General features: G+C 37.0%; 1 protein-coding gene across 2 annotated transcripts in view; it reads right to left on the reverse strand.

Annotated features, from left to right (window-relative positions):
• Nucleotides 1-3,449: 3,449 nt before the first annotated feature.
• Nucleotides 3,450-27,846, reverse strand: part of RNF170 (ring finger protein 170) — a 29,795-nt gene continuing 5,398 nt past the window's right edge. Inside the window, exons 2-8 of one of the 2 annotated variants that reach the window (XM_058525316.1) lie at nt 26,659-26,802; nt 19,534-19,609; nt 16,841-16,949; nt 11,997-12,070; nt 10,870-10,920; nt 8,250-8,360; nt 3,450-3,942 (exon numbers count right to left, since the gene is read on the reverse strand). In XM_058525316.1, the coding sequence (XP_058381299.1) occupies nt 3,673-3,942; nt 8,250-8,360; nt 10,870-10,920; nt 11,997-12,070; nt 16,841-16,949; nt 19,534-19,609; nt 26,659-26,795 (828 nt within the window). In that variant the 5' untranslated portion in view covers nt 26,796-26,802 and the 3' untranslated portion in view covers nt 3,450-3,672. The remainder of the gene's footprint in view (nt 3,943-8,249; nt 8,361-10,869; nt 10,921-11,996; nt 12,071-16,840; nt 16,950-19,533; nt 19,610-26,658; nt 26,803-27,846) is intronic. The other variant, XM_058525317.1, reaches the window with a different exon arrangement.

The following is a 27,846-nucleotide window of genomic DNA, read 5'->3' on the forward strand; positions in this document are numbered from 1 at the left end:
AGAGGTTTTCTCTAAGACTGATTAGAAGGGTTAGTGTTTTGACCTGAATATCAGGTATTTTTAAATAGTTTTTTTTTTTTAATTTGTGTTTTTAAACAAATTAAGATCTAAACTGTTAGGTATCAGTTTTAAACATCTTGAGCCCTTAGTCCTCTCCTACGTCACCCATTACATTCCCCTCAAATGGCCCACAGCCTATACCACTAGCCTGAGAGAGAAGAAGGACGGTGTCCAGACACGCTCAGTGTTTCCTAACGGGGTGTTTACTTCTCTTATGCACCCTTCTGGGACATGGGACAAGGCAGAGGATGCAGGTGGATGAAGGAGACAGTGACTGATAACACCACAAATTTGCTTGCAGTCAAGGACTCAGTGCTTAAAACAAATGTTGATGCCATCAAGATGGTCTGGCTCTGACAGAACAAAAGCTCAGTGGTTGTCTTTATCTCTGTGATAGCATCGCCTCCTGTCAGCAGCCCTTAAAGCCCACTGGCCTGGTCCTGGGAGACTGAACTCTTAGGGCCTTCCAACCTTGAGTGCCCTTTCCTATTCCGACCCAGTCCCAGGTTTATGCGTTGCTGTTTAGCAAACCAGAAGAGCCTGGGGTACATTTAGTGTTTCAAAGAGCAGGGGGGAGAAGGGGGAGAATATTGATGCAAACATAAGGGCACAGACTCAGAAAAGAACATTCCAGTTATCAAATACACAATTTCAGTTACCAAATATACACTCAGAAGAAATGGGTGGGGAATCAGGGAACAGACCTAATCTCTAACCCCAATCCCACCCTACTGTCCAGAATTAATACAGACTTCCCAGATTAAATAATTTTCCTCAAAAGCAAAAACATTTCTACTTTTTAAATTTAAAAATATCTAAGAAAAATTAATTAGAAATGTGATGAGATATTGGATGTCCATTAGTGAAAATGAAAGCCATTGTAACAATTATACGGAATGCTATTTCAGGAGTTCTGAGTTTTAAAGCAAACAATAGCAAGAAACAGGGAAATAACACCTACTTTTTCATTTTAGATATGTTGCTTTTATTCAAAAGAATAACTGCTTGACAAACTCTTAAATCACGAGGTTTGAACCACACCAAACCGTCCATCCTCGGCAACAGCTCTGTGAGGAAGGTACCTGCACAGCTATAGGGACCACACAGTCCTTTCCTCCCTTGTTGCTCTCTAGCGCTGAGACCTGTAGTAGCTGAAACCACTGTTCTAGTGGGCAGTTACAACAGTCGTTTCCTCCGTCCTGTTCCCCACAGAGCTGCCCAAGTGACCATCTGCTCCTGGGGTTGGACCATCTGCTTTTGTGAAAGTTACAATATTGCAGTTTACAAAAATCCAAATTGTTGCTTTGATTTATATAATTTAACTGAATCATAGAAAGATTTCTATGATGTTTAAAACACTGATAGACTCTACTTTAAATATTCTCTCAGATCCCGTCTACATTTGTTATCGGTGATCAATAAAGATAACATAATAAGCAGGAAGGTGTAATTCTGTTAGCATGTTCCCTTTGCAATTTAATAAGATTTCAGATCACACAGCGTTTTTCTACGTTACAAAATTTGGTACAATACACCTCTACCAGGAAAGTCTAAGAAATTCCAAATATTACAATAAAATTATTGTAACTAGAAATAGAACAGAACACATGAAGCAAACACATGCACAGAAAATTAAATCCTTTCAAAAACGACACTGCTATAGCCCCACACCAAATTTGTCATTGGTAGGAAATGCGTTTCTAGTCTGGTAAATGTGGTGTAACAAACTCCTACTCACTAGCTTCTCAGGTTGGTGGCTGCAGCTGACATGTTTTTCTATGAAGTATGCCAACCTATTAGACGTTTGATTTGGAAGTGTAGAATTAGGATTCATGAAGTCTTGATATGTCATCTTTCTAGACCTTTCCTTTTAGGAGCACCCAAGCTATCCTACTCCAACGTGTTCCAAAAGACTTCTAAAGGATCCCAGTTTCTTTCCTGCTTCCCCTCTTCATAACAGCCTTCACATCTCTGAACCCATGCAGGAGTCCTAGGAAGACTCTAATTCCAGTTCAGTTACTTATTTGTGCGTGGCTTTAGGCCAAAAAACTTTCATCTATAACATAGGGATTTCTTTTATGAAAGGGAAGGCGATGCCCTGCCTTCTTCACATAATTGTCTTAAGGATAAAATGAAAATTATGTGAGAAATTGCTTTAATTCTAATGTGCTATATTTAAGCATTATAGTTTTTCTCTATGACAAGCAACAGCTTTGTCCTAGGCCCAAATTAGAAAACACTATTGATATTTCATTCAGCATCTCGTTAGTTGATGGCTAATCTGATTAATTTGGGAGCATATGACAGACTTGCTCTTTTTCTCCCTATCTGTTCATAGTGAAGATCACTAATACATGAATGGACAGTGCGACCATGAGTGATTACAGGTGACAGAGCGAACGCTAGCCTTGGGCATCAACGACCACCCTGCTGTCCAGTTCACTAACGAGCAGTGCCACTGAGGGAGTTAGGATTTCGTAATACTTGCGGTTTTAATTCTTCTCAAACAGAAAACTGCAGTAGAGAGCATTAGATACTTATGCTGTAGCCATCAAAAAACCAAGATAACTTTCTTACTGAATCACAGACAGCATTTGCTCATTCTGCATGAGACGGATGTATCTGGGCAATATGCTGCCATCTAGGGACAATATTACAAAAGTTTTCTGACAAGAGAAAACTAACCGCATTTATCCATTCTGTTGCTATAGCTCACCAGTCATTTCTCTTGTCAAATTTAAATAGTGTTCTTAGTATCCTCCTAAGGTCTTTGATGCTCACAGCCATGAAGATCCACTTTCCTCAGAAATGCATCAAACTACTATGTGTTTGCAGTATTACCCAGGAGTCCCGAAAAAATTACCCTTTATAAGTTACTTTTATATACTATTCCTATAAAAGGACCAAACTCTTGTTTAAATGTCATAACTGAGACCATCAAGTGTGCTGACTGGAGATAAATGTCTTACATCTTGTTAATTCTTCTATTAATTAAGAAGTGTTCTGTAAACCAGATATGAAATCAAATTATACAGTTCAAGTTCCTTCTTTCACTTTCAGCTGATAATAGAGAATTACATCAGAATGGAAAAGCAGAACAGCTCCAAATGCACAAAACTTAGCTAGTACTAAAAAATACAATGACTTTTCCCCAATATTATACAATATTTTATTGTAACAAAAATATTTAGATGAGTTTTATAGCAATATATTATCATATACGTACTCACTGAGAAGGACAAATTGGATAAACTGTACTTTTAACAATATCTTACTATACATCCAATTAATCTGAGTAATTTTGGGGAAAAGAAAAAGATCTAAAAGCATCCCTTTTTATATAATTCCATATTTTTTCCAGAGACCTTATAGAAAACACAGAGTCAAGATACAGTTGTAAATTATTATAATTCTAACCTTAATATTAGAATCTGCAACATGTAAAAATTCCAGTCATATACTGCTAGGCATTTGCCAAATGATAATCAAATGTTTGTTGTAATACAGTGGTTTTAAGCTTGTAAGATAATGTTCAGATGCTTTACACTGCCATGGGTCCTTTTGTCTGATTTCACACATTAGCTCAAATACTTTAGTAAACTCATTTTTTTTTCATCTGTTCAGTCTCTGTGTAATCACTTCTCGGTACATAATAGAGATGTAGATAAGCAACAAAAAGATGACAAAGAAATCATCTAGGAAGCCTAGAATCCCAAACAAGGCCTCAGGTACAAAATCTAGAGGTGATATAAGATAGAAAAAAGCTCCCATTAAACAAAGTATTATCCTGATACGGAACATCCAGAACAGGCCCCCAACTGAAAACATTTCCCTGAATGCATGCCTCAGTAAAGTGGGTAGATCCAGAATTCTCTCCATAATCTGGTAAGGGAAGAACAAATATTGTGATTTGGCATCTAATGTGTCAGACTTCAAAATAATATAATTTTCTTACAACGTGCAGACAAATTCAGTTAACGTGAATTAAGGAGTTTCACATACTGACTGAACGCCATATTTTCTAGTTATGCATGTTATTTAAAAACAGTTCTTTGATTACTAGGTTCTTATAAAATAGGTCATTGCAGATAACTTAAAAGCAACTAAAATGTCAACAAACCTAAAATATAGGCTATAGTAATGCAGAACTCAAGTTCTCTCTAATCTGAGTTAGTAAAATAAACCAAATGAAGGACCTAGTGTGTAGGATTAGAGTCTGAGGCTTGAGCTCAAGTCTCAGCTTTAAATCAGACAGACATGGGTTTGAATTCAAAGTCAATCACTTATTAGCCAAGTGACCTTAGGGAAAGTTGTTTAACCTACTAGAGATAAGTCAACGACTAATTGAGTATTCATGTGCCATGAGCACTATTAAGAACTAAAAGAGACAGTGTATATAAAAGACTTTTATAAACTGCCAGACAACATATAAGTAGTATATATTAAATACATCAATTTTGATGGCTTTGATAGTCTAAGAATAGCAATGAAACTGATTCCTTCTTAGGATGTTTATTCTGTTTAGTTTGAGTTTAAGCGAATTACTAATTGCCACAAAGATTTTTGGAATGCCAGGCCCTACTTTGCTGCAAATGATTGTTTCTGAATATGTAGAGAAACACATCAATCACTAGGTTTTTACATAAATGAGCCTAATTTTCACAGCTGAAATGTAACAAATTACATAAAATTTTAACAATTGAAGGATGTGGAGAAATTGGAACCCTCATACACTGTTGGTGGGAATGTATGGCCCCTTTGGAAACAAGAAACAGTTTGGCAGTTCCTCAAAATATTATACATAAAGTTATCATAATATCCAGCAATTCCACAATGAGGCTTATACCCAAGAGGAATAAAAACTGTGTCCACACAAAAACTGGTAAAAGAATGTTAATGGCAGCATTATTCATAATAGCCAAAAAATGGAAATAATTCAAATGTCCATCAACTGATAAATGGATAAACAAAATGTGATATATTATTTGGCCATAAAAAGCAATAAAGTACTGAGATATGCTGCAACATGGATGAACTCTGAAAACATTATGCTAAGTGAAATAAGCCAGAGACAAAAGGCCATATATTATAATATCCCATTTAAATGAAATGATGAAATATCCAGAATAGCCAAATCTATAGAGATAGAAAATGTAGATTAGTGGTTGCAATGAACTAGGGAGAGGGTAAGGTAGAGGGGAGAAGGCGAAGGAACTGCTAAAGCTTTGGGGATGATGATAATATTCTAAAATTAAGATTATGGTGATAATTAGATTATATCTACTCTGTAAATTTACTAAAAACCATTGAATTGTACACTTTAAACAGGTGCACTTTATGGCATGTAAATTACATCTAAACAAAGCTGTTAAAAAAAAAGAGAGAGTACCAATATCTATCTGTATGACCTTGAGCAAGTCAGTTTGTTCTCTGTCTGTACACTGCTCATTTGTTCTGTAGCTGTTGACAACAGGAGCTAAGGTCCTGTGTAGTAACGAACTACGGTGACTCCTCAACATGACTTCTTTCATTATCTCATTTCTCAGGGGTTGGTAGATGCAAGGGAAACTGACCAGAGGAAGTAAATCACTTCCTGTGGTCATTCCACTGCCCACAGTTCAGCTATTTTTAACCATATGTATAAATATCATAAATCCAATTCTATGTCTATATTTTATTTAACAAGTGCCAAATAAGTTGAGAGGGAGTTGGAGACAAAAATGGGAAGAATTGAGCAAGTGATGAGAAAACAGTTTTAAAACTCCACCAGATAAAGAAAATCTTGTAACTCTTTGGAAAATTGGTCACAAAAGAACAAAAATGGGTTTTTTAGAATCACTTCCTATGTTTTCTATTCTTTATAGAAGAAACTAATATTTAAAGCAAAACAGCTATACAGCTTTCACAAGGTCTCTGGTAAACTGCTTTAAATATTCTAATGACCAGCCAGTATGTTTTTTGAATGCTTTTCTGTCCTTTATCAGAGCTATTTTGTTCACTTGTCATATGGTATCATTTATATAAAATCTGTAATAATTAGACAAGAAATATGAAATGGGTTATTAAGAATGTTTGTATATTAATCATAATCTTACTTCAACTTTGAATGAGGTAGAATAGCAAAGTAAGAGCTAAATGTCTTCATTATATTGTAATTTCAACACGTACCAGCTTTCTTACCCATTAAATATCTATCTGACACCTGCAATAAATAGTAATTGAGCAATGGTATGCTTCACACAAAAATATGAATGAATATCTTAAAATGATTTTTTTAAGTTCAGTGGTAGTTCTTGAATTTGAAACATGTTAATTTTCAAAGAATCATCCTATAGATGTCATTAGAAGATACGTAAAAAAATTGCTGGAGGAAAATAGCAGAAGAGGCTCCCAAATAACTATGGAGGACAACAGTGACTGGATTGTTTTTCTTGTTGCTTAAACATCTAAAAGAGTTACCCATTATTATCCACAACAGTTGCAACTGTATGCCCCTTGATGTACAGGACATCCCAGAACAAGCAGTACGTGCAAGCAAGCACAAGAGCACACAGGGGGTTAACACTGAGCATTTTAATAGCCTGTGTTTTTGCCTGGGAGTAGTAGTATCAGTTTTTATCTTAAGGATAACTCATGAATTCATTCAACAAACATTAAGGGCCTACTGTATCCCAGGCACTAAATTTGGCTATGAGACTATAGTAGTGAGTAAATAAACCCAGTCCTTGCCCTCAGGAAGCTTCTACTCTACTGAGAGAAAACTAATGAAGGAGACTTGAGTACTGTTTGTGACAAAAGCCATGAAGGAAAGGTACAGAGGGCAATACTAGAGAATACCTCAGTTGATCAGGGAAAGCCCTTCTGAGGAAGGTCTGTTTAAGAATGACCTAGAGGATGAGAAGTCAGCCATGAGAAGAGCAGAGGGACAAGCACTCCAAGCAGAGGAAATGGCTTGTGTGAAGGCGTTAAGGTGGACAGACTGGGATTGCATTCTGAGAGCTGAAAGGAGGCCCGTGTAGCTGAAGTGCACTGGCTGAGGGGAGAGTGGCCCAAGGCGTGAGGGAGTGAGGGAGGCGCCGGGTCACGCGGGGCCTTGTAAGCCACAAGTAAGGAGTTGGAACATTATTCCAACGTGGAAGTTTTAAAACACAAGAGCCTCATGGTCTGACTTATGTTTTCAAAATATTACTCGGGGTGCTGTGCAGAGAAAAACGTCCAAGTGAAGAGGCCACTGCAGCTGTCCCAAGCAAGAGTTGGTGGTGGCTTGGACTGGCATGATGGCTACTGGCGCAGGACGTTTTTATGAGGTAAAAATGACAGAATCCACAAAAAAGAGAAAAGAAATGATACAACTTATTTATAGATCAGATGAGGGAGAGGAGGAAACTAAAGCTGAGCTGAGTAAGGCTGAGAAGAGACGTACCTGAGTTAAGGAGAGAATCAGCTCAATATTATGCATGTTAAGTTTGAGATGCCTATGGAATACCCAAGTAGAGACGTCAGCTAAGCAGCTGGACACCCAAAGTCGGGGCTTTCCCCATAAATTTGCACTTAGTAAATTCTGGTTTTTGAAGTACATAGTCAGTCATACACACAGTGCTAGAATTCTTTGTTAGATTTTCAGAAAACTGGAATGAGTCAGGAAAATGTGACAGTTTTTAATTTATCAAATGCCTTTTTTGGGGGGAGGTCAACTGTAGAATTAATATGTTCTTTAAAAATAGAATGCTTTTGAATAGCTAAGATGACGTAGAAAAAAACCTCCAAAACCTAGTGTTACTTAAGGGAACATTTCAAACAGGTGGCTGGGGTAAACAAAACAGAGTAAATCACAATTGTAAAACTCTCCAGAAGTTCTCAGTTGTAAGTTTTCTCATAAGACAAACCCTATTTTAGAATCACATAGGAGTCGATAATTTTACATTTCCTTCCAGTTTTTCCTATTGCTGTTTTGCTGGTATTTCATAAAGACTTACGTAATGTCTTTTTTTTTTTTTAAGAGAGAAAACTGTAGTCTTTGGGAAAGCTGTGATTCAATGAATGACAACAATGATGAAGGTAAAAACTTGACCTGACATGCATAACCAAGAGATTTTTCATAGTCGAAGAACATTTGTTCGTTAAATCTCACTTTACAAAAGAGAAGTATCATTATACTCTAACTTTGCACCTGCTTTAACATTACTTACAGATCTGGGCTGCCCTGAGAATCTCCGGTTATAATCATTAATATCTTGATGCAATGGTGTGACATCCTGAGACTGGTCATCTTCACCAAATACTGTTAGCAGTAAAGTTACCTGTATGTTACAGAAAAAAATTGTTACACCTCTCTGCAGCATTAATTTTGTCATTTTGTACTATTATTCAATAGAATGAGAAAAGCTTCTGAATTTATGTTTTCATTCATTTCTTTTAATAAAGGCAACACAAGGGGGAGTAAGTTATTATTGCATTACAATAAAATCCGATGCAAAATGTAATTTGAAATCCTATGAAATAAAATGGTACCTTATCCAAACACTGGTTCTAATATTTTCCAGTCCACACCAGGGATAAAGTCAGTAGTTCTCTGTATGGGCTAACACATATTTGAAGATATTGGAATGATGAAAACATTCAGGAGCAAAGTGACATAAAAATATATACCTATCAGTTTGAGAGAGAAAAATTAGGGATTTCTTTTTTGGTATCACAATCATGGGTCCTTACCCTCACTGGTATTTGAAATACCTTTGAAAGCTACCACCCACGACACAGCGGTAAAGTTCCTGCAGGGACTGGCTCTCAGGCACCCGTCGCTACCACAGCCACAGAGGTCCCTCTCGATACTGTTGTACGTCTAACCTAAGACGTCTCCCGGTTTCTCCTGTGGCAGAGGTAAGGGGGAACACAGGTCCCCCAGGACCACACACAGGTAATCAGGAGATGACAGGACCTCGAAAGACATGCACATTTTAAACTACAACAGCCACTACAGAAAAGGGTCACTGATGAGCTCTACAATGAGATAAAACGGGAAGGAGTAGTGACAGATTCAGGTTTAAGTCATCTAGCTGTTTTTATCGTTCCTCCATTCAGCTGTAAAACCAGGGCCGCCCACTGCTCAGACGCTTTCCACACAGCTCCAAAGAGGAGTGACTAAGAGCAGCAGGTGGCAGAAAGAGCAGGGGCAGCCATCTCTTAACAAATTTGTTAATAAAAATGCATTCTCCTAATAAATACTAATTGAGCACCTCCTGTGGGCCAGGGACCACGCTGAGTGCTAGATATACAAAAAATGAAGACACGGCCTTGCCCCTTGGTGGTCATAATACCCAAGACAGAAGGGGAGGCAGACCTGTTCAAAAGCCTGTTCTAAGGCCCAGTGGTAGGTGTTGTACAGTCATCTGTCCTTAATGACGGGGCTGTGTTCTGGGAAAGGCATCATTACGCGATTTCGTCATTGTGTGAACATCACAGACTGTACTCACACAAACCTAGATGGTCTAGCCTACTACACACCTAGGCTCTATGGTACTAATCTTATGGGACTACCGTCATGTATGCCGTCAATCATTGACCAAACGTTGTTATGTGGCACATGACTGTACTGATGCTTGAGAGTAAGGACTTCTTCTGCCTGGGGTGTCCAGAAAGCTTGAAACTTAAGCTAGCCCTTGAAATGCAGGTAGGCCCATTGGTGTGTTAGTGTATGCATTCAGGAGAGAAGTGGTGAGCGTGCTCCAGTCAGAGGCCGCAGCCTGTGCATTATGATTTCCAGTGAAACCGGAGGTGGAGCAGGGACCTGCCACTTGTCTTGCCTCCAGGATAAATTACTCTACAGTCAAGGAACCAAAAGCTATTACATTAAAACAACTGTATCTCCACCTTTCTAGCCTCTAGCCAATTTATGGGTGGTCTAAAGGACACCATAAGCTACTCTCTATATATATGCCCTATGAAAAGCCTTGGTAGAGCCAAGAAGAGATAGGTGGCGGAACTAATTCTTTAATGTAAGACCTATGGCCTGTCTCAGTGACGCTGGCCAATAGCTTAAGATGATAAGAGGTGCTATTGGCAAATAAGCTTCAGTGCTGACTGCCTAGTGTCACACATCAAATCAGCAGAGAGGCAGTATAAAAAAAAATCAATTTTCCTCCTGAGCATGCAATAAAAAGTCAAATGTGAAAGAGGCCAAATTTGGAAATCTAGAAGCAAGAAGGAAAGAAGAGAAAGACCTGAACTTTCCTCTCTGTATCAAAAAAGAAAGCAGTGGTGGGGGGAAGTGGATAGCCAGAACAAAGGCTGAAAGGTATATATACGTGTGTGTGTGTATGTGCACACATGTGTATACATGTTTAACAATACCTCCTATATGGTTTTGTTTATATAAATTCCAAAAATCAGGCAAAACTAAACAATAATCTTAGAGGTGCAAGCTAAGGTCATGAAACTATAAAGGGAATCAAGGAAATGCTCATCATACAAGTCAGACAGCGTTACCTCTCAGAGAGGGGGCAGGGTGCTGGCTGGGAAGGTCCTGGGAGGATCTGGGGCTACTGGCCAGCTTTCGTGTCTTCACCTGAGTGTTGACACTCAAGTGCTGCTTTGTGATAACTCAGTGAGCTGTACTTTGCTTTGTGTGCTTTTCTGTATGTCTGTTATATTTTACAAAGAATTTTTGAAAAATGATCACCTCTTCTATCATTTTATTTTATTTTGTGCTCTCTGTGGGTTATGCCTTCACAAAATGTCCTTTACTGTTGTTTCAGTGGGGTTGCGAGACGGAGCACAAGAAGATATACACATTCAGCTTGATGTCTTTACCTGGAAGTTCTCTGTCCTTTGCAGAACTTCACTTTGCACACTGAAGACTTCCTAAGGAAATGCTGTCTTTTTACGAGTTCATAACTTGTTATCAGAAAGGTATATATTTTTAAATGAAAAATAAAATAAGTATAAAATAAATTATGAAAAACTGTATACAACTGATAGAATGTCCTATTTTGCTAAATTTACTAATTAAAAAACTAAGAACTTCAGCTTCTCAGGTTTTTCAGTATTTTATTTTTCCAGTTTGTCAAAGAAATTGAGAAAATTTGGTACATCTCATCCGTGCTGACATTTCAGTCTTCAATATATATTTATAAAACTTACTGCCTCCCTCCTGAGGTAGCCTCTACACCAACTACAATAGTCTAATCTGTCCTGGATAATGCAATGTGATTATGTCTCCAAAAGGGACATTTAAAAAAATCATTATTCATCATTTAAAGCTATCTGGACCCTCACTGGAGAAGGGCAGATTAAAAATAAATTAAAGGGGCCGGCCTGGTGCCATAGTGGTTAAGTTTGCACGTTCCACTTTGGCGGTCCGGGGTTCACGGGTTCGGATCCCAGGCGCAGACCTACACACCGCTCATCAAGCCAGCGGCAGTGACCCACATACAAAATAGAGGAAGACTGGCACAGAAATTAGCTCAGGGACAATCTTCCTCAAGCAAAAAGAGGAAGATTGGCAACAGCTGTTAGCTCAGGGCCAGTCTTCCTCACCAAAAAAAATAAAAATAAAAAAAATAAAACAAAATCAATTAAAATAAATTAAAAAGGAAAAACAATTTTTTTCAAAAGAAGTATATGTAGGGGATATTTGCTTAAGTGTGATTAAGTTCAGTGATTCCTCTGCTGGTATTACAACAAAGACTTAACTGGGATTTGGGGGAGGAGTCCTTTACCAGTTGTTTTTTACTACAACTGAAGGATTTCAAAGGGAATTCCCTTTTTTTGAGGTGTCTTAAAGACATTAAAAAAAAAATAATGGAGTAACATCATAGAAGCTTTGGATAAATGAAGTTCTGGTGAAAATATCAAAATAATTCAAAAGGTAGACACAAAAGTATAAAAATTTACAAAATGAACTAGCATAAGTGATGCTTTCTGGATACAAACATTACCGTTTGTCTACAGATTGGACAGCTGATTGCCCCCAGCCATGAACCATATCGCCAGTACGCAATAATACAGGTACCTAATGGGAAAAAAGAACATTAACACTGATGTTTTAAAGTCCACGTATCCTCAGAAAGTTTCAAAGATTTGAAATATTTTAACGGTATCACCTTATTTTAAAATATTTTTTACTTCACCCAACCAACTCTTCAGACAAATTCAAATCTTTTATTTATTTATTTATTTATTTATTTATTTATTTATTTATTTTCCCCCAAAGCCCCAGTAGATAGTTGTATGTCATAGCTGCACATCCTTCTAGTTGCTGACAAATTCAAATCTAATAACAACTCCCAGCCATTGGAAAATATTTTTATTTAAACTACCAGCTAAGACAGACATTTTTACACAATCAAAAGTAAGCATGCATTAACTGCTTCAAATGCTATGAGGCCTCAAAGACTTAAAAATAGAGATGCCCTATGACCCAGCCATCCCATTACTGGGAATCTATCCAACGAACCTGAAATCAACAATCCAAAGAGGCTTATGCACCTCTATGTTCATTGCAGCATTATTCACCATAGCCAAGAAGTGGAAGCAACCTAAGTGTCCCTCGACTGACGATTGGATTAAGAAAATGTGGTATATATATATACAATGGAATACTACTCAGCCATAAAAAAAGACAAAATCGTCCCATTTGCAACAACATGGATGGGCCTGGAGCGTGTTATGTTAAGTGAAATAAGCCAGAAAGAGAAAGACAAACACTGTATTTGTCTTTCACTCATATGTGGAATATAAACCAACACATGGACAGAGAAAACTGTACTGTGGTTACCAGGGGCAGGCAGTGGGGGTGGGGGGTGGGCACAAGGGGTGAAGGGAGTCATATATATGGTGATGGACAAACAAAAATGCACAACCCAAAATTTCACAATGTTAAAAACCATTAAAACATCAATAAAAAAAAAAAGAAAAAAAAATTGCATTTCCTATGTAAAATAAATAAAACAGTAATTAAACATCATTGTAAATATGACAATCAACAAATCACAGCATAAATTTTCTGTTCCAAATTTGGTACGTATGTTACAAAAATACAACTTCTATTTTTTTAAGAGTTTAGAAAGCCAAGTTACTTAAACATCACTAACAGCAATTAAGCAGTATAAGCAAGGAACCAGAGGACACAGAGATTACATGCTCTCTGCCCTGATCAAGTTTATCATCCAGTGTAATAACTGAATCAACTTTAGAACTGGATGTATTTGGTTTTGCTTAAGGTGTTCATGAGCAGCAAAACAGCTAAACACGGCCTAAAGGAAGAGCTTATAGACCTCGAAAAGTGGTTGGTGAACTAAGAGAATAAGCACTCAAGTTCAGACCAGGAACAAACGAAGAAGGAATACTTTTAAATACCATGTCATGTTTAAGGAGCCAGTTTGTTTTCTTCTCTGCAGGACACCTGTTTCTCGGACCACCCAGGTCCCACTATGAATCTGAACCAAGTGCTTCCTGTCTCTCTTAGCCCCCAGGATCTTCTCTGTAGTCTTACTCTTGCTGGAGCAACCTAGCTTAGCCCTCCTGTGTTCCCTATGCTGATTCCTCCAGATCAAATAAATGTCCAGAATTCAGAACAAGCAATGACAATCAAATTGAGGAGACCCAGGTGACATGTTCAAATCAATCAGAAGGTATTACATCTTGAATTGTGTAATATTAACTCAGTACAAAAGGAGTGCACAGAGGGAGAACTCTCTGGGATGCATTAGAGTAACTTGCAGAGGAGAAAGGATCTGAACTGAACTTTGTAGCAGAGGTAAGACTTAGGCAGAAAATAGCGAGGAGGATGCTCCAGGTTCTATGAACAGCAAGAGCAACGTGGAGGCAGAAATAAATGGTGTGTGAGGAGACTGGTGAGCAAACCAACGGCTAAGCACAGGCCGTCCAAATGGGACATTACAGTGACTGTGGAAAGAAACTGGCTCAACAGTTTAAAGATGAATTTAAAAACTAAACAATCTTTATCTCATCTCTTTTCCTCCTCTCAGAGTGCTGCGTTAATTAGATAATATTTATTAAGTTCTTTGAGCAATCCAATTTCGTATAGAAACTATATAAAAGCACAACTTATAAATCTGTTAGTATTATTATTACCATCTGTAATGGTGCCTTAGATTTATCTATTTCCTTTTCACCTAAAAGTTCAGTGTGTTTTGACATAAGTTAAGTTATTTAATCCCACATCTCTTTCCACAAACTGGGGTATAGGTGTCCTTGTTTTGCAAATTATGGAACGACCACTTGCCTGCACTGAGAAGCTAGGGTCCAGCAATCAGACACTTCAGTTCACACACATCTGCCATGATATGCTTGATGTTCTCCCTTTTCCTCAACTTTCCCTCTCTTTAAAAAGAGAGATCCACCTAAATAGGATGGTGGGAGAGATGACTCCAAGACTTTAATCTGGGGCACAATCTCTCTAAATGTGTTTATTTGTACAATGGGAATAAGACCTCATAAAACTGCTGGAGAATTAAATAAAATAATGTGGGTTATGAATGCAAGCAAGGTGAAGTCTGTCGCTGTTATTATTCTCAACTCACCATAAACGAACAGAGCTGTCGTTCCATGTATAGGAACTACTAAGCTCAAGTGCTCTTTTTTTTTTTTTTGATTTATTTATTTTTTCCCCCAAAGTCCCAGTAGATAGTTGTGTGTCATAACTGCACATCCTTCTAGTTGCTGTATGTGGGACACGGCCTCAGCATGTCCGCAGAAGCGGTGCGTCGGTGCGCGCCCGGGATCTGGGCCTGGACCGCCAGCAGCGGAGTGCTCGCACTTAACCGCTAAGCCATGGGGCCGGCCCTCAAGTGCTCTTGATACACACTGCATCAATGTACTTGAACTACTACTATTCAAAGAAACACATTTCTGTTTAGTGAGAATTTGAATAACTAGTTTTTCTTTAACTTTTGAACCTAGAGACAGTAAATAAAAGTGTCTAACAAATAGAGCAGGATATCAGAAGCAATCTACCCTATTACCTCAGTCCCAGAGGTAAAACCAAGAACACGATACAGCCATCTTTCAGTGGACCGGGTTATCCACTTGGTGAAATACCTAAGCCTGGGTTGGCAAATCAAGTTCATCTTGTCTGCCAAACCTCACTGATTCCTAATACCTGTCTGCAGTCCTGCGTTATAGGATGGCTGAGGCCACGTCCAGACTCAGAAAAAGAGCATCAAATTGATTAGGAGTATCTACCAGAGGTCTGAAAGGGGGAAAAGTATCTGCTTTCTCTGATGGCCGTTTAATTCTCCCAGTCTGATCTTTCATTATTTTGCTGCTCATTAGCATTTCCATCAGATAATTAAAGATAAACACTGAAATAGTGTTTTATAATTTGTTATCTGCTTAGGCAAAAACCTTAGGGCAGAGGTTGAAATTAACGGATGAGGCAATAACGGGATTAGTCAGTACTTACTAAACGAGCACTAGGTGTAGAAAACCCTGCATTGCGTGGTATGGATTTCCAATACTTATGTCATTCCCAACAGTATAAATTATAACATTACACAACTAAGAATTCTATATAATGAATCTTAGACAAAAGATACAAAGAGGAGAAAGCAATTTATAGGATCATTGTATACTACATTTTAAATTAGTCTTTATATGGAAATTGAGTACATTTTGGGAGCAATTAGAACCCTATCTTGAATACAGCTGTTCAAATGGAAAGAAATACTACCAATAAAAAATAGGTTGAGTGATTGGCTAAATCTTAAGTAGAGAGTAGTTGTATAAGCCACCATTCACAAAGACTTCAGCATTGGCTTTGAGGTGAGACCTAAGTTTAAAACCTGGCTCTTTCCCTTAGCAGCTGGGTTACCCTTTGTAAAATTTCTTAACATCTCTGAGCCTCAGTTTCCTCATCTACGGGGTCAGATGCGATGAAGTTGTTAAGTGTCCAGCGCATAGTAGGCATGTAATAACTAACTGTCCCCAATCTCGTATGACCATAACAAGCAAGGACTGTATGATAGCTCATTATTCCCTAAGAAATCTTTCCGGAGGGTCAGGAAAAACGACGAGGGTTAGAAAGCATCCCTTACTGAAACTAAGTAAGCGACATCAACATTCCCTTTTTGTCCCACTACATGCTCTAGGTTTCTCATTCTCCCTTACCAAACCTCTTGAGGTCATGAAGAAAGAGAGGCTAAGAACTTCTGTCCTGACTCAGAGTGAAAAAGAGGTAGCAGAGCTAAGGGAAGGTCTTGGGCAGGGTCCTTGAGAGAAGAAACTTCCTGCCTTGGGAAAGATGAATAATCAATGAAACTACCAAAAGGTGATGAACAATGAGGGATTCAGTGAAGCCCCCATGGTATTGATATACTTGAATTACTATTCAAAGAAACACACTTCTGTTTAATGAGAAGTTGAATAACTAGTTTTTTTAAATCTCTGAACCCACAGACACTAAATAAAAGTGGCTGACAAGTAGAGCAGGATATCAGAAGCAATCTACCCTATTCACGAAATACAAAATGTGCCAAAGAGAAAATTAGGAATCCAGCCTGTGCACACACATAGTCTATTTATTTATTTATTTTTCCCCCCAAAGCCCCAGGAGATAGTTGTATGTCATAGCTGCACATCCTTCTAGTTGCTGCATGTGGGACGCGGCCTCAGCATGGCCGGAGAAGCGGTGCGCGCCTGGGATCCGAACCCGGGCCGCCAGCAGCGGGGCGCGCGCACCCAACCGCTAAGCCACGGGGCCGGCCCCCACACACATAGTCTAAATCGTCACTTTTTACCAAGTATATTATTGTTTGCTTACCACAAAAAAGATGCCCACAGTTTGTTTCAACAGGGAAGGAGGCCTGATGTAAACAGATTGGACAGTACATGTCAGTGTAAAACTGTTGTCGAGCAGCAGCTGGCGCATCCTGATGAGAAAACACGTGTATATGTTTATACGCGACACACACAGTTATCTTTATGTGAAATTATCTTTATGTGAAATTATACTTAAGAACACAGTCAATACTGTGTAATCCTCACCAAATTTTAGATGTGTGACAGTTTAAGGTCGCATAAGTTTGATAAAGTTATGAAGCTATATTCGTGTTTTATTTAAACTGCATGGTCTCTACCCTCCTTCCTGAACACAGTTTAAAGATAAAAACCTAGATGAACTCAGGAGTTTCTCTTTTACTCCATTAGAGTAAGTTATTCTGAGTAACACAAGGCTGAGCTAATGCATACACTGAAGAATAAGAAATGTCAAACCATTTCCCAAGTATTAGCTTTCTCTCATTTTTAACATCGTTTTCATTCATACATTCCCAGCAAGTGTTGCATGTATGCTGCACCTCACAAGAGATCAGAATTAAACTTTCAGAAGAATAATTGGCCATTTGGGAAGTAGAAAAATTTAAGACCACTGGTAACTTGAACTTAATCCTTCACATGGTCAGATTACCAAATTTTAATGTTTCTCGGTTATATCACTGTTGTGATTGTACTAGATATCAAAGAACCCACTAGAGCGTGAGTGCTGTGAGGACGAGGACTTCATCTGTAGGACTCATTGAGTAAGACCCCAGGAACTGGAGAATTATGTAGTACTAGTACCGAATGCGTATCTTTTAAAACACTTAACAAAAGCTGTTTTTACAGCACCCAGCACACATCTTATAAAACAAAGTAGCTGGCATTAAAAATATCAAATTATCCAAAAAAAAGTATCAAATTGCTAAATATGAGCTACCCTTTTTTGTTTTGCTGAGGAAGATTCGCCCTGAGCTAACATCTGTTGTCAATCTTCCTCTTTTTGTATGTGAGCCACCACCACAGCATGGCCACCGACGAGTGGTGTAGCTTCACACCCAGGAACCGAACCTGGGCCGCCAAAGCAGAGGGTGCTGAACTTAGCCTCTAGGCCACTGGGGCCGGCCCTGAGCTATTCTTAATTGTAAACTAAATCAAAGATTTTTGTCACCCAAAATTAATAAACCATGACTAAAATCCTCTGTGTCCTAAAACAGTCCTAAAATACTAGAATACTCTATAAGCCAAAGTCACAACTTGATGCTATAGTCTTTTATGTCATTTTTAATGGTGCAAAAAAGAAAAACATACAGCACTTAATGTCCCCCTCTCTACCTTTTCTCTTCATTATTCTTCTCTGGAAATTGACAAAAACCCAATTACCAGTGCTGTCCAACAGAACTTTATGCGAGAATGGAAATCTTTATCTGTGCTGTTCAATATGGTAGCCACTAGCCACATGTGGCTATTGAGTACGTTAAAAGTGGCTAGTGTGACTCAAGTACTGAATTTTTAATTTTACTTAATTTTATTTAATTTCAAGTTAAATAGCCACATGTGGCTAGTAGCTGCCATATAGGACAGCACAGAATAGGCTAAGTCACTAGCTTTATTCTAACTAGAACTACATGTCATGCCTGAGGCAGGTGTGAGGTAGATGAATGGGAGAGTGGTGCAAAGAAATCTGGAAGATCCACCTCAATCTGAGACTCCTGGATAGCTAGATCTATTCATGTAATCCTAGTGTGAATTTAATCAAATCTTAGGGATCTAATATGTTAAATGGAGATAATAATAGTTGCCTTACTTATCATGTTTGAAGATTAAACAAGATAGTTGTATGTGAAACAACTTTGTAAATTACAAAAACTATCCCAGCATGAATTATTGATAACAATAGCTCTGGAACAAAGTACTACTAATATGCTTAAACTATTTTTTGCATCAATGAATTTAAGTCATACGAAGGCAGGAATACTTGTTTGTTTAGTTCATGATTGAATTCCCAACACCTACAATGGTGTCTGGTGCATGACAGATGTTCAATAAATATTGGTGAATGGATAAATTATAAAACCCTCTTTGGAATTAAAGTTTGGTAGCTAGGAAATCAATTTTTAATTTTTGTTTTTTGATGTTAGTTGTGTTGGCATGAAGATGTACAATATCCTACTTAATGCAGCTTTTATAAAATATATTACATTTCTGGTTCTTAGAGAGTCCATCTGGTTAAAAGCAAAGAAGAGGCACAGGAGAAAAGTTTTTGTCTTTGCCTAACTAGTTTTGTTAACTTTTTACCATTGAAGAAAAAGAAAAGGAAAAAAAAAAAGCCACCCCTTATAGTCATTTCCGTGTAGGTCTTAGGGGAAAACATGTTAGAAAGAATAGTTTTTCCACTACCTTTCATTAAAGCCAATTAGCAATTATTTCCTCACGAGTAAATAATAGGAAAACTGCAGTCTTTTAAAGCAAGTTAAAAAACAACAACTCATGAAAACATCTGAATATGTTAAGACTAGTCATTTGCCTAATCTGAAAATATACAATCAATAGAATAATTTAAGGTAACTTAAAGCAGAAAAGAAGCCCATTTTTTACTTTTCCAAAAGGTAATTTATTAATGCTTCCTCACAATTTCCTATGCGAGGGGAGTAATAACATCTGCTCTTACATAAATGCATGTCTATATAACAACAGTACCTGTTCTGAGTGAAGTTGCTCCCGAAGCACCCTCACTAGCTCTTGGTTTTCTGGGTGAATGTTTTGATGTGCATTTCTGTTGAATAAAACAGAATAAACTTTGAATATAAAATATTGTCATATGAATCAGTTTTCTTTAAGGGTCTAATTTTCAACCTAGAACTACTGGTAACTTAAATGTAAATGACGGCATATGACTGTACTCCAGTTCCAGGACTGAAGATTCCAGGCTATTCTGAGATCACTGATTATCAGCTCATTTCAGGTTTAACTGGCAAATGATGAAATCCAGAGGTCTAGTACTTGAGGATTTAATGAAACTGCAGACACAAATAATATAAAAAACAACACATTTATTTCTTTTGTAAAATTCCTTCAAAATAAGCAGCTATATAATTCTATATATTAAACATTTGAACACTTTTCCATATCTAATTAGGTCTTTGTCCCAACTTTTCACCTGTGAGGAGAGGGGAAGAGAGAAAAACAAAAACTAAAATTACATAATGTAGAGAAGCCAAAACCTAACATTCCACTAGTATCTTAACATTAACGATTTAAATGGAGAATCCAAGGTAAGAAGTTAGTGGCTGATATAAAAGGATGGGATAAGACGTGAGTATTGAAATTAGAAGTGGTGGCTAGGTTGGTACGGAGGGGTAAAGATATCAGCTTAATTTCATTTGGCTGTATAAGTTTTTCTAAATTTAAACCTCTAACAGCAATAATTTTAAGTGCATACAATCCCAGTTTTACTCTATAGAAGTCTTTATTCTCCAGGTGAACCAATATCCAACAGTGATAAGAACTCTAAATCAATATTCTAACAGGATAGGGAAAATTAAAGAAATCCATCCTACGAATATTTAATTTTTAGTAAAAAATTCAAATTTTAGAAAAGAAAGCTGACAAAATATAACCATTAGTTCAGAGTGGACATAAAAACAATTTAAGTCAAATATCTAATCACAAGCTCAACATAAATACAATGAAACTACTTGAACTCTGTTTAAACATCTTAAATTTTGGTGGATTATTTATTGTAAAATGCTATGTTTCTGTGATTGAAAAAATGATCTATGAAAGTAAGCTACTCTATGGTGAAAATAATTTATCAAGGAACAACACCGGAACCATCTCATTTAAATACCAGTAAATACCGAGCTAAGTGGCATTTCTCCATTTTTGACAGTGGAAAACCATTCCCTTTTCACTGGAAAAAGATAGTCATGACTTTTTAAAGTATAGATATAAACCATGTGACTGGAAGGTCTTTCTTTTGGTTTCTTTACATAAAAGATATAAGATTCTTAAATCTGGTAGTAGAGTATTAGAAAAGTGAAAATACAGCCAAAGAGGGGCCAGCCCAGTGGCGCAAGCGGTTAAGTGTGCGTGCTCCGCTGTGGCGGCCCGGGGTTCGCGGGTTCGGATCCCGGGTGTGCACCGATGCACTGCTTGGCAAGCCATGCTGTGGCAGCGTCTCATATAAAGTGGAGGAAGATGGGCACGGATGTTAGCCCAGGGCCAGTCTTCCTCGGCAAGAAAAGAGGAGGATTGGCAGATGTTAGCACAAGGCTGATCTCCTCACAAAAAAAACAACAAAATATATATATATAGCCAAATAATAAGAACAAACAGCCCAAGATGCTGAACACGGCCTGTAGCTCAGGTAATTAAATGTGACTGGCAACTATTAGTACAGAACCAAAAATTTAGAAAACAATGGGATAAATTAAGATAGACTGAAAGCTAGATTAGAAAATCTGGAACATATGATCACCTTAGCTACAAGAAAATGACAGGGCATTTGACACTAAGCAGGCCTAAAGTAAGATGCCAAGGAAAACAGTGGCTCTAATATAGAACCGAAGTACATTTGTTGTTGTTATTGTATTTACCAACGATTTATGGTCCTTCTCGTTCTTTGAAAGAAGAAACCAAAACTATCAAACCAGTGAAGTTATATGTGGCCCTGGAAAGGAGCCAGGAACCTCTGATATGAGGAAAGAAATGATACCCAGACCCTGGGTCAAGAAAGAAAGTTTGAATCAAAGTTTACAAATGTGCAAAAGTATGTGGTTGATAGGTTAAATTGCATACCACTTTAAAATGCATACCAGACTGGCTTCTGGTATGTCAACAAATGGCAGCTACTTACTAATAGCTCAAGAAGGAAGAACAAATAAAAAAGATTTAAAAAGAAATGAATCATAACTACCAAACACTGCTGAAAGAAATTAAAGGAGACACAAATAAATGGAAAGACACCTAATGTTCATAGACTGGAAGACTTAGTATTGTTAAGATGTCAATACTACCCAAAGTGATCTATCTACAGATTCAATGCAATCCCTATCAAAATTCCAACAGCATTCTCTGCAGAAATAGAAAAACCCATTCTAAAATTTATATGGTATCTCAAGGGACCCCAAATAGCCAAAATAATCTTGAAAAAGAAGAGCAAAGTTGTAGGACACACACTTCCTGATATCAAAACTTAGTAATCAAAACAGTGTGGTACTGGCATAAGGATAAACACATAAACCAATGGAACAGAACACAGAGACCAGAAGTAAACTCGCACATATGTGGTCAACTGACAAGGATGCCAAGACCCTTCAACGGGGTAAGGAGAGTCTTGTCAACAAATGGTGCTGGGAAAACTGGAAATCCACATGCAAGAGAATGAATTTGGATCCTTACCTCATACCATATACAAAAATTAACTCAAAATCGATCAAAGACCTAAACTTGAGAGCTAAATCTATAAAAATCTTAGAAGGAAACACAGGAGAAAATCTTTATGACCTTGGATTTAGCAATGATTTCTTTAATGAAACCAAAAACACAGGCAAAAACAAAAAAACAGATAAACTTGACTTCATCAAAATTAAAAACTTAAAAAAAAAAAAAAACACTGTGCCGAACCCAGTTTGCAAAAAAATAAATAAAAACTTTTGTGCAATATAAAGAATATATAAAGAACTCCTATAACTCAAAAACAAACAAGCAAACAACTCAATTCAAAGATGGGCAAAGGACTTGACTAGACATTTCTCCAAAGAAGGCATACAAATGGCCAATAAGCATACGAAATGATGCTCAACATCATTAGTCGTTAGTGAAATGCAAATCAAAACCACAATGAGATATCACTTCGCACCCATTAGGATGACTCTTATCAAAAAAACAGAAAGTAGCAAGTTTTGGCAAGAATGTAGAGAAAATTGAACCCTCATGCATTGCTAGGGGGATGTAAAATGGGCAGCCTCTCTGAAAAACAGATTGGAGGTTCCTCAAAAAGTTAAACATAGAATTACCATATGATCTAGCAATTCTAATTGAAAGCAGGGACTCAGATCCCTATAATACCAATGTTCACAGCAGCATCATTCACAATAGCCAAAAGGTGAGAACAACCCAAATGTCCATTAACAGATGACTGAATAAACAAAATGTGGTATATACATACAATGGAATATTATTCAGCCATAAAAAGGAATGAAATTCTGATACATGCTAGAACATAGACAGACCTTGAAAGCATTACGCTAAGTGAAATAAGCCAGACAGAAATGGACAAATATTGCATGCTTCTACTTTATGAGTTACCTAGAATAGGCTAATTCATTGAGACAGAAAGTAGAATAAAGGTTACCAGGGGATGGGGAGGAGGGAGAGGGAATTATAATTGGTACAGTTTCTGTTTGGGATGATGAGAAAGTTTTGGAAATAGACAGTGGTGATGGTTACACAACACTGTGAATGTACTTAATGCCACTGAATTGTACATTTAAAATGGTAAATTTTATGTTATGTATATGTTACCACAATACAAAAGAAAGAATTAATTATAATGACTAAAAATATCAAAGAAATTACAGAAAAGAGACAGAAGGTTCCTTTGCTTGAATTTTAAACTATGCATGCTACTCCTCCCACAACTCATCACTAATTGATTACTTCAGTTGAAGTAACAGGATTACAACTGCCAATTGAATCTGAATGTGAAGAGAGGGACAGGAATTTAAACTGACCTCCCACCCAACCATATGACAGATTCAAGACACTGACCAAGTAATGGGGAGCACCTTATATAATTTGAAAAGTTATTTCTTAAGTTGAGCCCAAATCACATTATTTATCTTCACCTATTGGCCTTCGTTCTGCCCGTGGAGCTACACAGAATAAATCTAATTCTGCTTCAACAAAACAAGTCCTCATCATATTTAAAGACAGCTTTTATGTTCGTCTTTTTCCCTAAGCTAGATATCCCCAGTTCCTTCAAGCATTTTTATATGATTTGTTTCCGTAGCTTTATTCATTCTGATAACCTCCCCTGAATGTTTTCCATTTTAAAATTCTTGACCCAAACTGAATACAATCCAAAAGTGACCTTTATCTGGGTATTTTGATTAACGCAGCCTAATACTGTTAAGTGTTTGGCATTTACAATATATAATTGCCTTATTAAATAGAAACTTTCAGTTTCACATCATTCCAATCTGTGGGGAAAAGACTTTTATTATACAAGTAATAAATATCCATAGTAGAGAAATTAGAAAAACAAATAATGGAAAAGAAAAATATTTTAAAATAAAATTAATCTTATAAAAATTTTTAGACAAAATCGGCTACTTGACTTATGGTTTTGTGATGTGTCTCTCACTCAACAATTTATCACGGAGACTTTCACGTGAAAATAAAGTTCTATCTGCATCCCATTCTTAACAGGTAAAGAGCAGATACTTCATTTGTATTTACCTAGTCATGACCCATTTTTTACTTTATAATTATTGAGATATAATTCACACACCATACAATCTACCCATTTAGAAGGTTCAATTCAATGGTTTCACAGACATCTGCAACCATCACCACAGTCAATTTTAGAACATTTTCATCACCTTGAAAAGAAACCCTATACCCTTTAGCTATCACCTCCTATACCCCCACCTGCCACCCCAGTCCTAAGCAACCACTAATCCACTTTCTATCTCTACAGATTTCCCTATTGTGGACAATCATATGAACAGATTCAGATGTGGCCTTTTGTGTCTGGCTTACTTCACTTAGCATGTTTTTCAAGTTTCATCCATGATGTAGCACGTATCAGTATGTCATTTCTTTTTATAGCTGAATAATATTCCATTGTATGGATATACCACATTTTGTTTATCCATTCACCTGCTGATGGATATTTGGGTTGTTTTCACTTTTTGGCTATTATGAATAATGCTGCTATGAGCATTCCTGTTCAAGTTTGGGTGTGGAAATATGTTTTCATTTCTCATGGGTATGTGTATCTAGGAATGAAATTGCTTGGTCATATGGTAACTCTATCTTTAATCATTTGAGGAACTGACAGTTTTCCAAAGTGGTTGCACCATTTTTACATACCCACCAGCAGTGTATGAAGGTTCTAATTTCTCCACATCCTCAACAACAATTGTTATTATCTGACTTTTTGATTCAAGCCATCCTAGTGGGTATTTACTTGTATCTCACTGTGGTTTTGATTTGCATTTCCCTGATGACTACTGATGTCAAGCATTTGTTCATGTGCTTATCGGCCATTTGCATATCTTCTTTGGAGGAAGGTCTATTCAGATATTTTGCCCATTTATTAATTGGGTTATGTGTCTTTTTATTACTGAGTTTTGAGTTCTTTATATATTCAGATACAAGTGCCTATCAGACATATGATTTGAAATATGTTCTCCCATTCTGCAGATTGTCTTTTTACTTTCTTCATGCTGTCCTTTGAAGCACAAATGTTGTCAATTTTGATGAAGTCCAATTTATCTGTTTTTTTCTTTTGTTGCTCATGCTTTTGGTGTCATATCCAAGAATCCTGATGATTTACTCCTATGTTTTCTTACGAGATTTTCATAGGTTAGCTCTTACATTTAGATCTTTGACCCATTTTGAGTTAATTTTTGCAAATAATGTGGTATGGGCCCAACTTCATTCTTTTGCATGTGGCTATCCAGTTGTCCCAACATCATTTGTTGAAATCTTTCCCCACTGAAAGGTCTTGGCACCCTTGTCAAAGACCAGTTGACCACAGATGTATGGGATGAGCCATTTGTGAATCTTGATTCTGTTGTACCATTAGCTATCCTTCCCAACTGACAATTTAATTAGGATGCTTCTTATGTCTTCTTCATCCCAGTTGCTAATAGAAATGAGTAGAAAAGGCTCAAGGGCAGAGACTGGCAACAATTCAGTGTCTTCCTTTCTTGGTTTACTTTCGAACATTAGTCAGTACTCCTGGGAACAACCTGTCAACCAGGTGTAAATGCATTTAAATCAGCTATCATCTAGTCATCAGTTCCCCGTTATGTTCGTAAGTGTATCACCAGGTACTGTGTAAAATACGCTACTGAAATCAAGATAACATTACCCTAATAAGAAACTAGCCATGCAGAGGTAAAAGAGTAATTTAATCACCATTTTTTTCTAAATATTCACATTCCATTTAATAATCCTTTCTATAATTTTTACAGGAAACTCACTGATCTGCACTTTTTGAAATTAATCTTTTTTCTATTTTATACTTTTTTGTCCATTTCTGTTTTCAATGATATATATAAAATTTTACTTATCTCTATGTGTTTACACCTAAATTTCTAGTTTATTACCTAGTCTCTGTCTATTGGTATATAGACATCTGAGACCTTTAAATATTATTCCAGGTTCTATAACAGTAATTTTAATTCTAATCTTAATCCCCTCTATACTGTCCAAGTTTTTTTTTTTGCCTCAGTTTTTCCATTTAAAAACTGAAAATATTTTGCACTTATTATATCACCTACAAGGTGATGGATTCAATTATGAAAATTACATTTTTAAACTGTGATACTCCTATAGAAAATATTAACATTTTATTCAAAATATGGATGATAAATTTAAATTTTATCCACTAAGACAGTTGATGACAGGAAAAATATAAGGTAGCATTTAGAGTGTAGGGGAAAAGAAAATACCTTAGTAAATATGTACAATTCCTGAGATCTATTACTTGCTTTTCATATTAAGTATTAAACATTACTAGAAGCAGTGATAAAGTCAGTGGCCCTTGGAAATACATATGATTTCAATTCTTTTGTCCTTTAGTCTCACCTGAAAAGTGCATATACCAGGGTAGCAATCAAAGCGAAACTGACCACAACTGCCACAAGTACTTGGTCACTTACTCCTTCTATGACTGAATCATCATCCAGTTTCAAACTTTGAACTTCACCTTGATATTTGGCCATTCCAAGTCTAAAAGATACAGAAACAAGAAGAAAGTTACAAATGACACAGTGAAAATGAAATATGCTAATAAAAGCAATATACATATAACTGACATATTTATATTTATATTCTATTTCTTTTAAGAAAAACAATTACTATAATTTATCATCCATTTACTTTTTTTTTGGTGATGAAGACTGGCCCTGAGCTAACATCTGTGCCAATCTTCCTCCACTTTGTATATGGGACGCTGCCACAGCATGGCTTGATGAGCGGTGTGACAGTACACACCTGGGATCCGAACCCATTAGCCCCGGGCAGCCAAAGCAGAGTGCAAACTTAACTACTACACCACCTGGCCAGCCCCAATTTACATTCTTTTAAAGCAGATTTTTTAAAAATACCCTTTCCTCTTCAAGCTTAGCTCCTTTAAGAAAAAAAGACATTCCTCTTGCACAACTGCTCTTTTCTCACTCTTGAATACCAAATAAATTCTCCAAGTAAATCAGATCCTTCTTCTCCCTCATGGCACTGAATGTGCATCATGGAATTTACCATGTATGGATAGGGAAGGAAGTACATTGTCTTCTTCTGTAAATATTCCTATATTACCTAGCATAGTGCCCTGTACACAGTAAGACCTAATAAATATATGTTTAAATAAGAGTGATTCACCTTACTTATCGTGGTAGTAATTTGAAAAGTAAAAGACATTGAGGCTAGAAGACATTTATATCTACACTAAGACTACTTGAATTAATGAAAATTCTGGTGCTTGAAAAACTATTAACCTCACCTGGGACTAAACTCATCTTATGGTTCAGAATTCTTTGAACTGCCTGGAATATGGAATCACTCTGAGGCTGCATTTCCTTATGAAGAGAAAAAGGAGGGTATGAAACTCTCCTTCCCATACACTAAACTAGAGAAAAATGGTAATACCCAATTTCTATACGTATGAGGGAAGATAGCCCAACCACATCAGTGTCCAAATATCACAGGTAATTCATATTTTTTACTGGCAAAACAGGAAAGTTCAAAGACTTATAAGACACTTAAAGGGAAATAAAG

This window comes from Diceros bicornis, chromosome 29 (assembly GCF_020826845.1).
Source record: "Diceros bicornis minor isolate mBicDic1 chromosome 29, mDicBic1.mat.cur, whole genome shotgun sequence".
NCBI classification, from domain to species: Eukaryota; Metazoa; Chordata; class Mammalia; order Perissodactyla; family Rhinocerotidae; genus Diceros; species Diceros bicornis.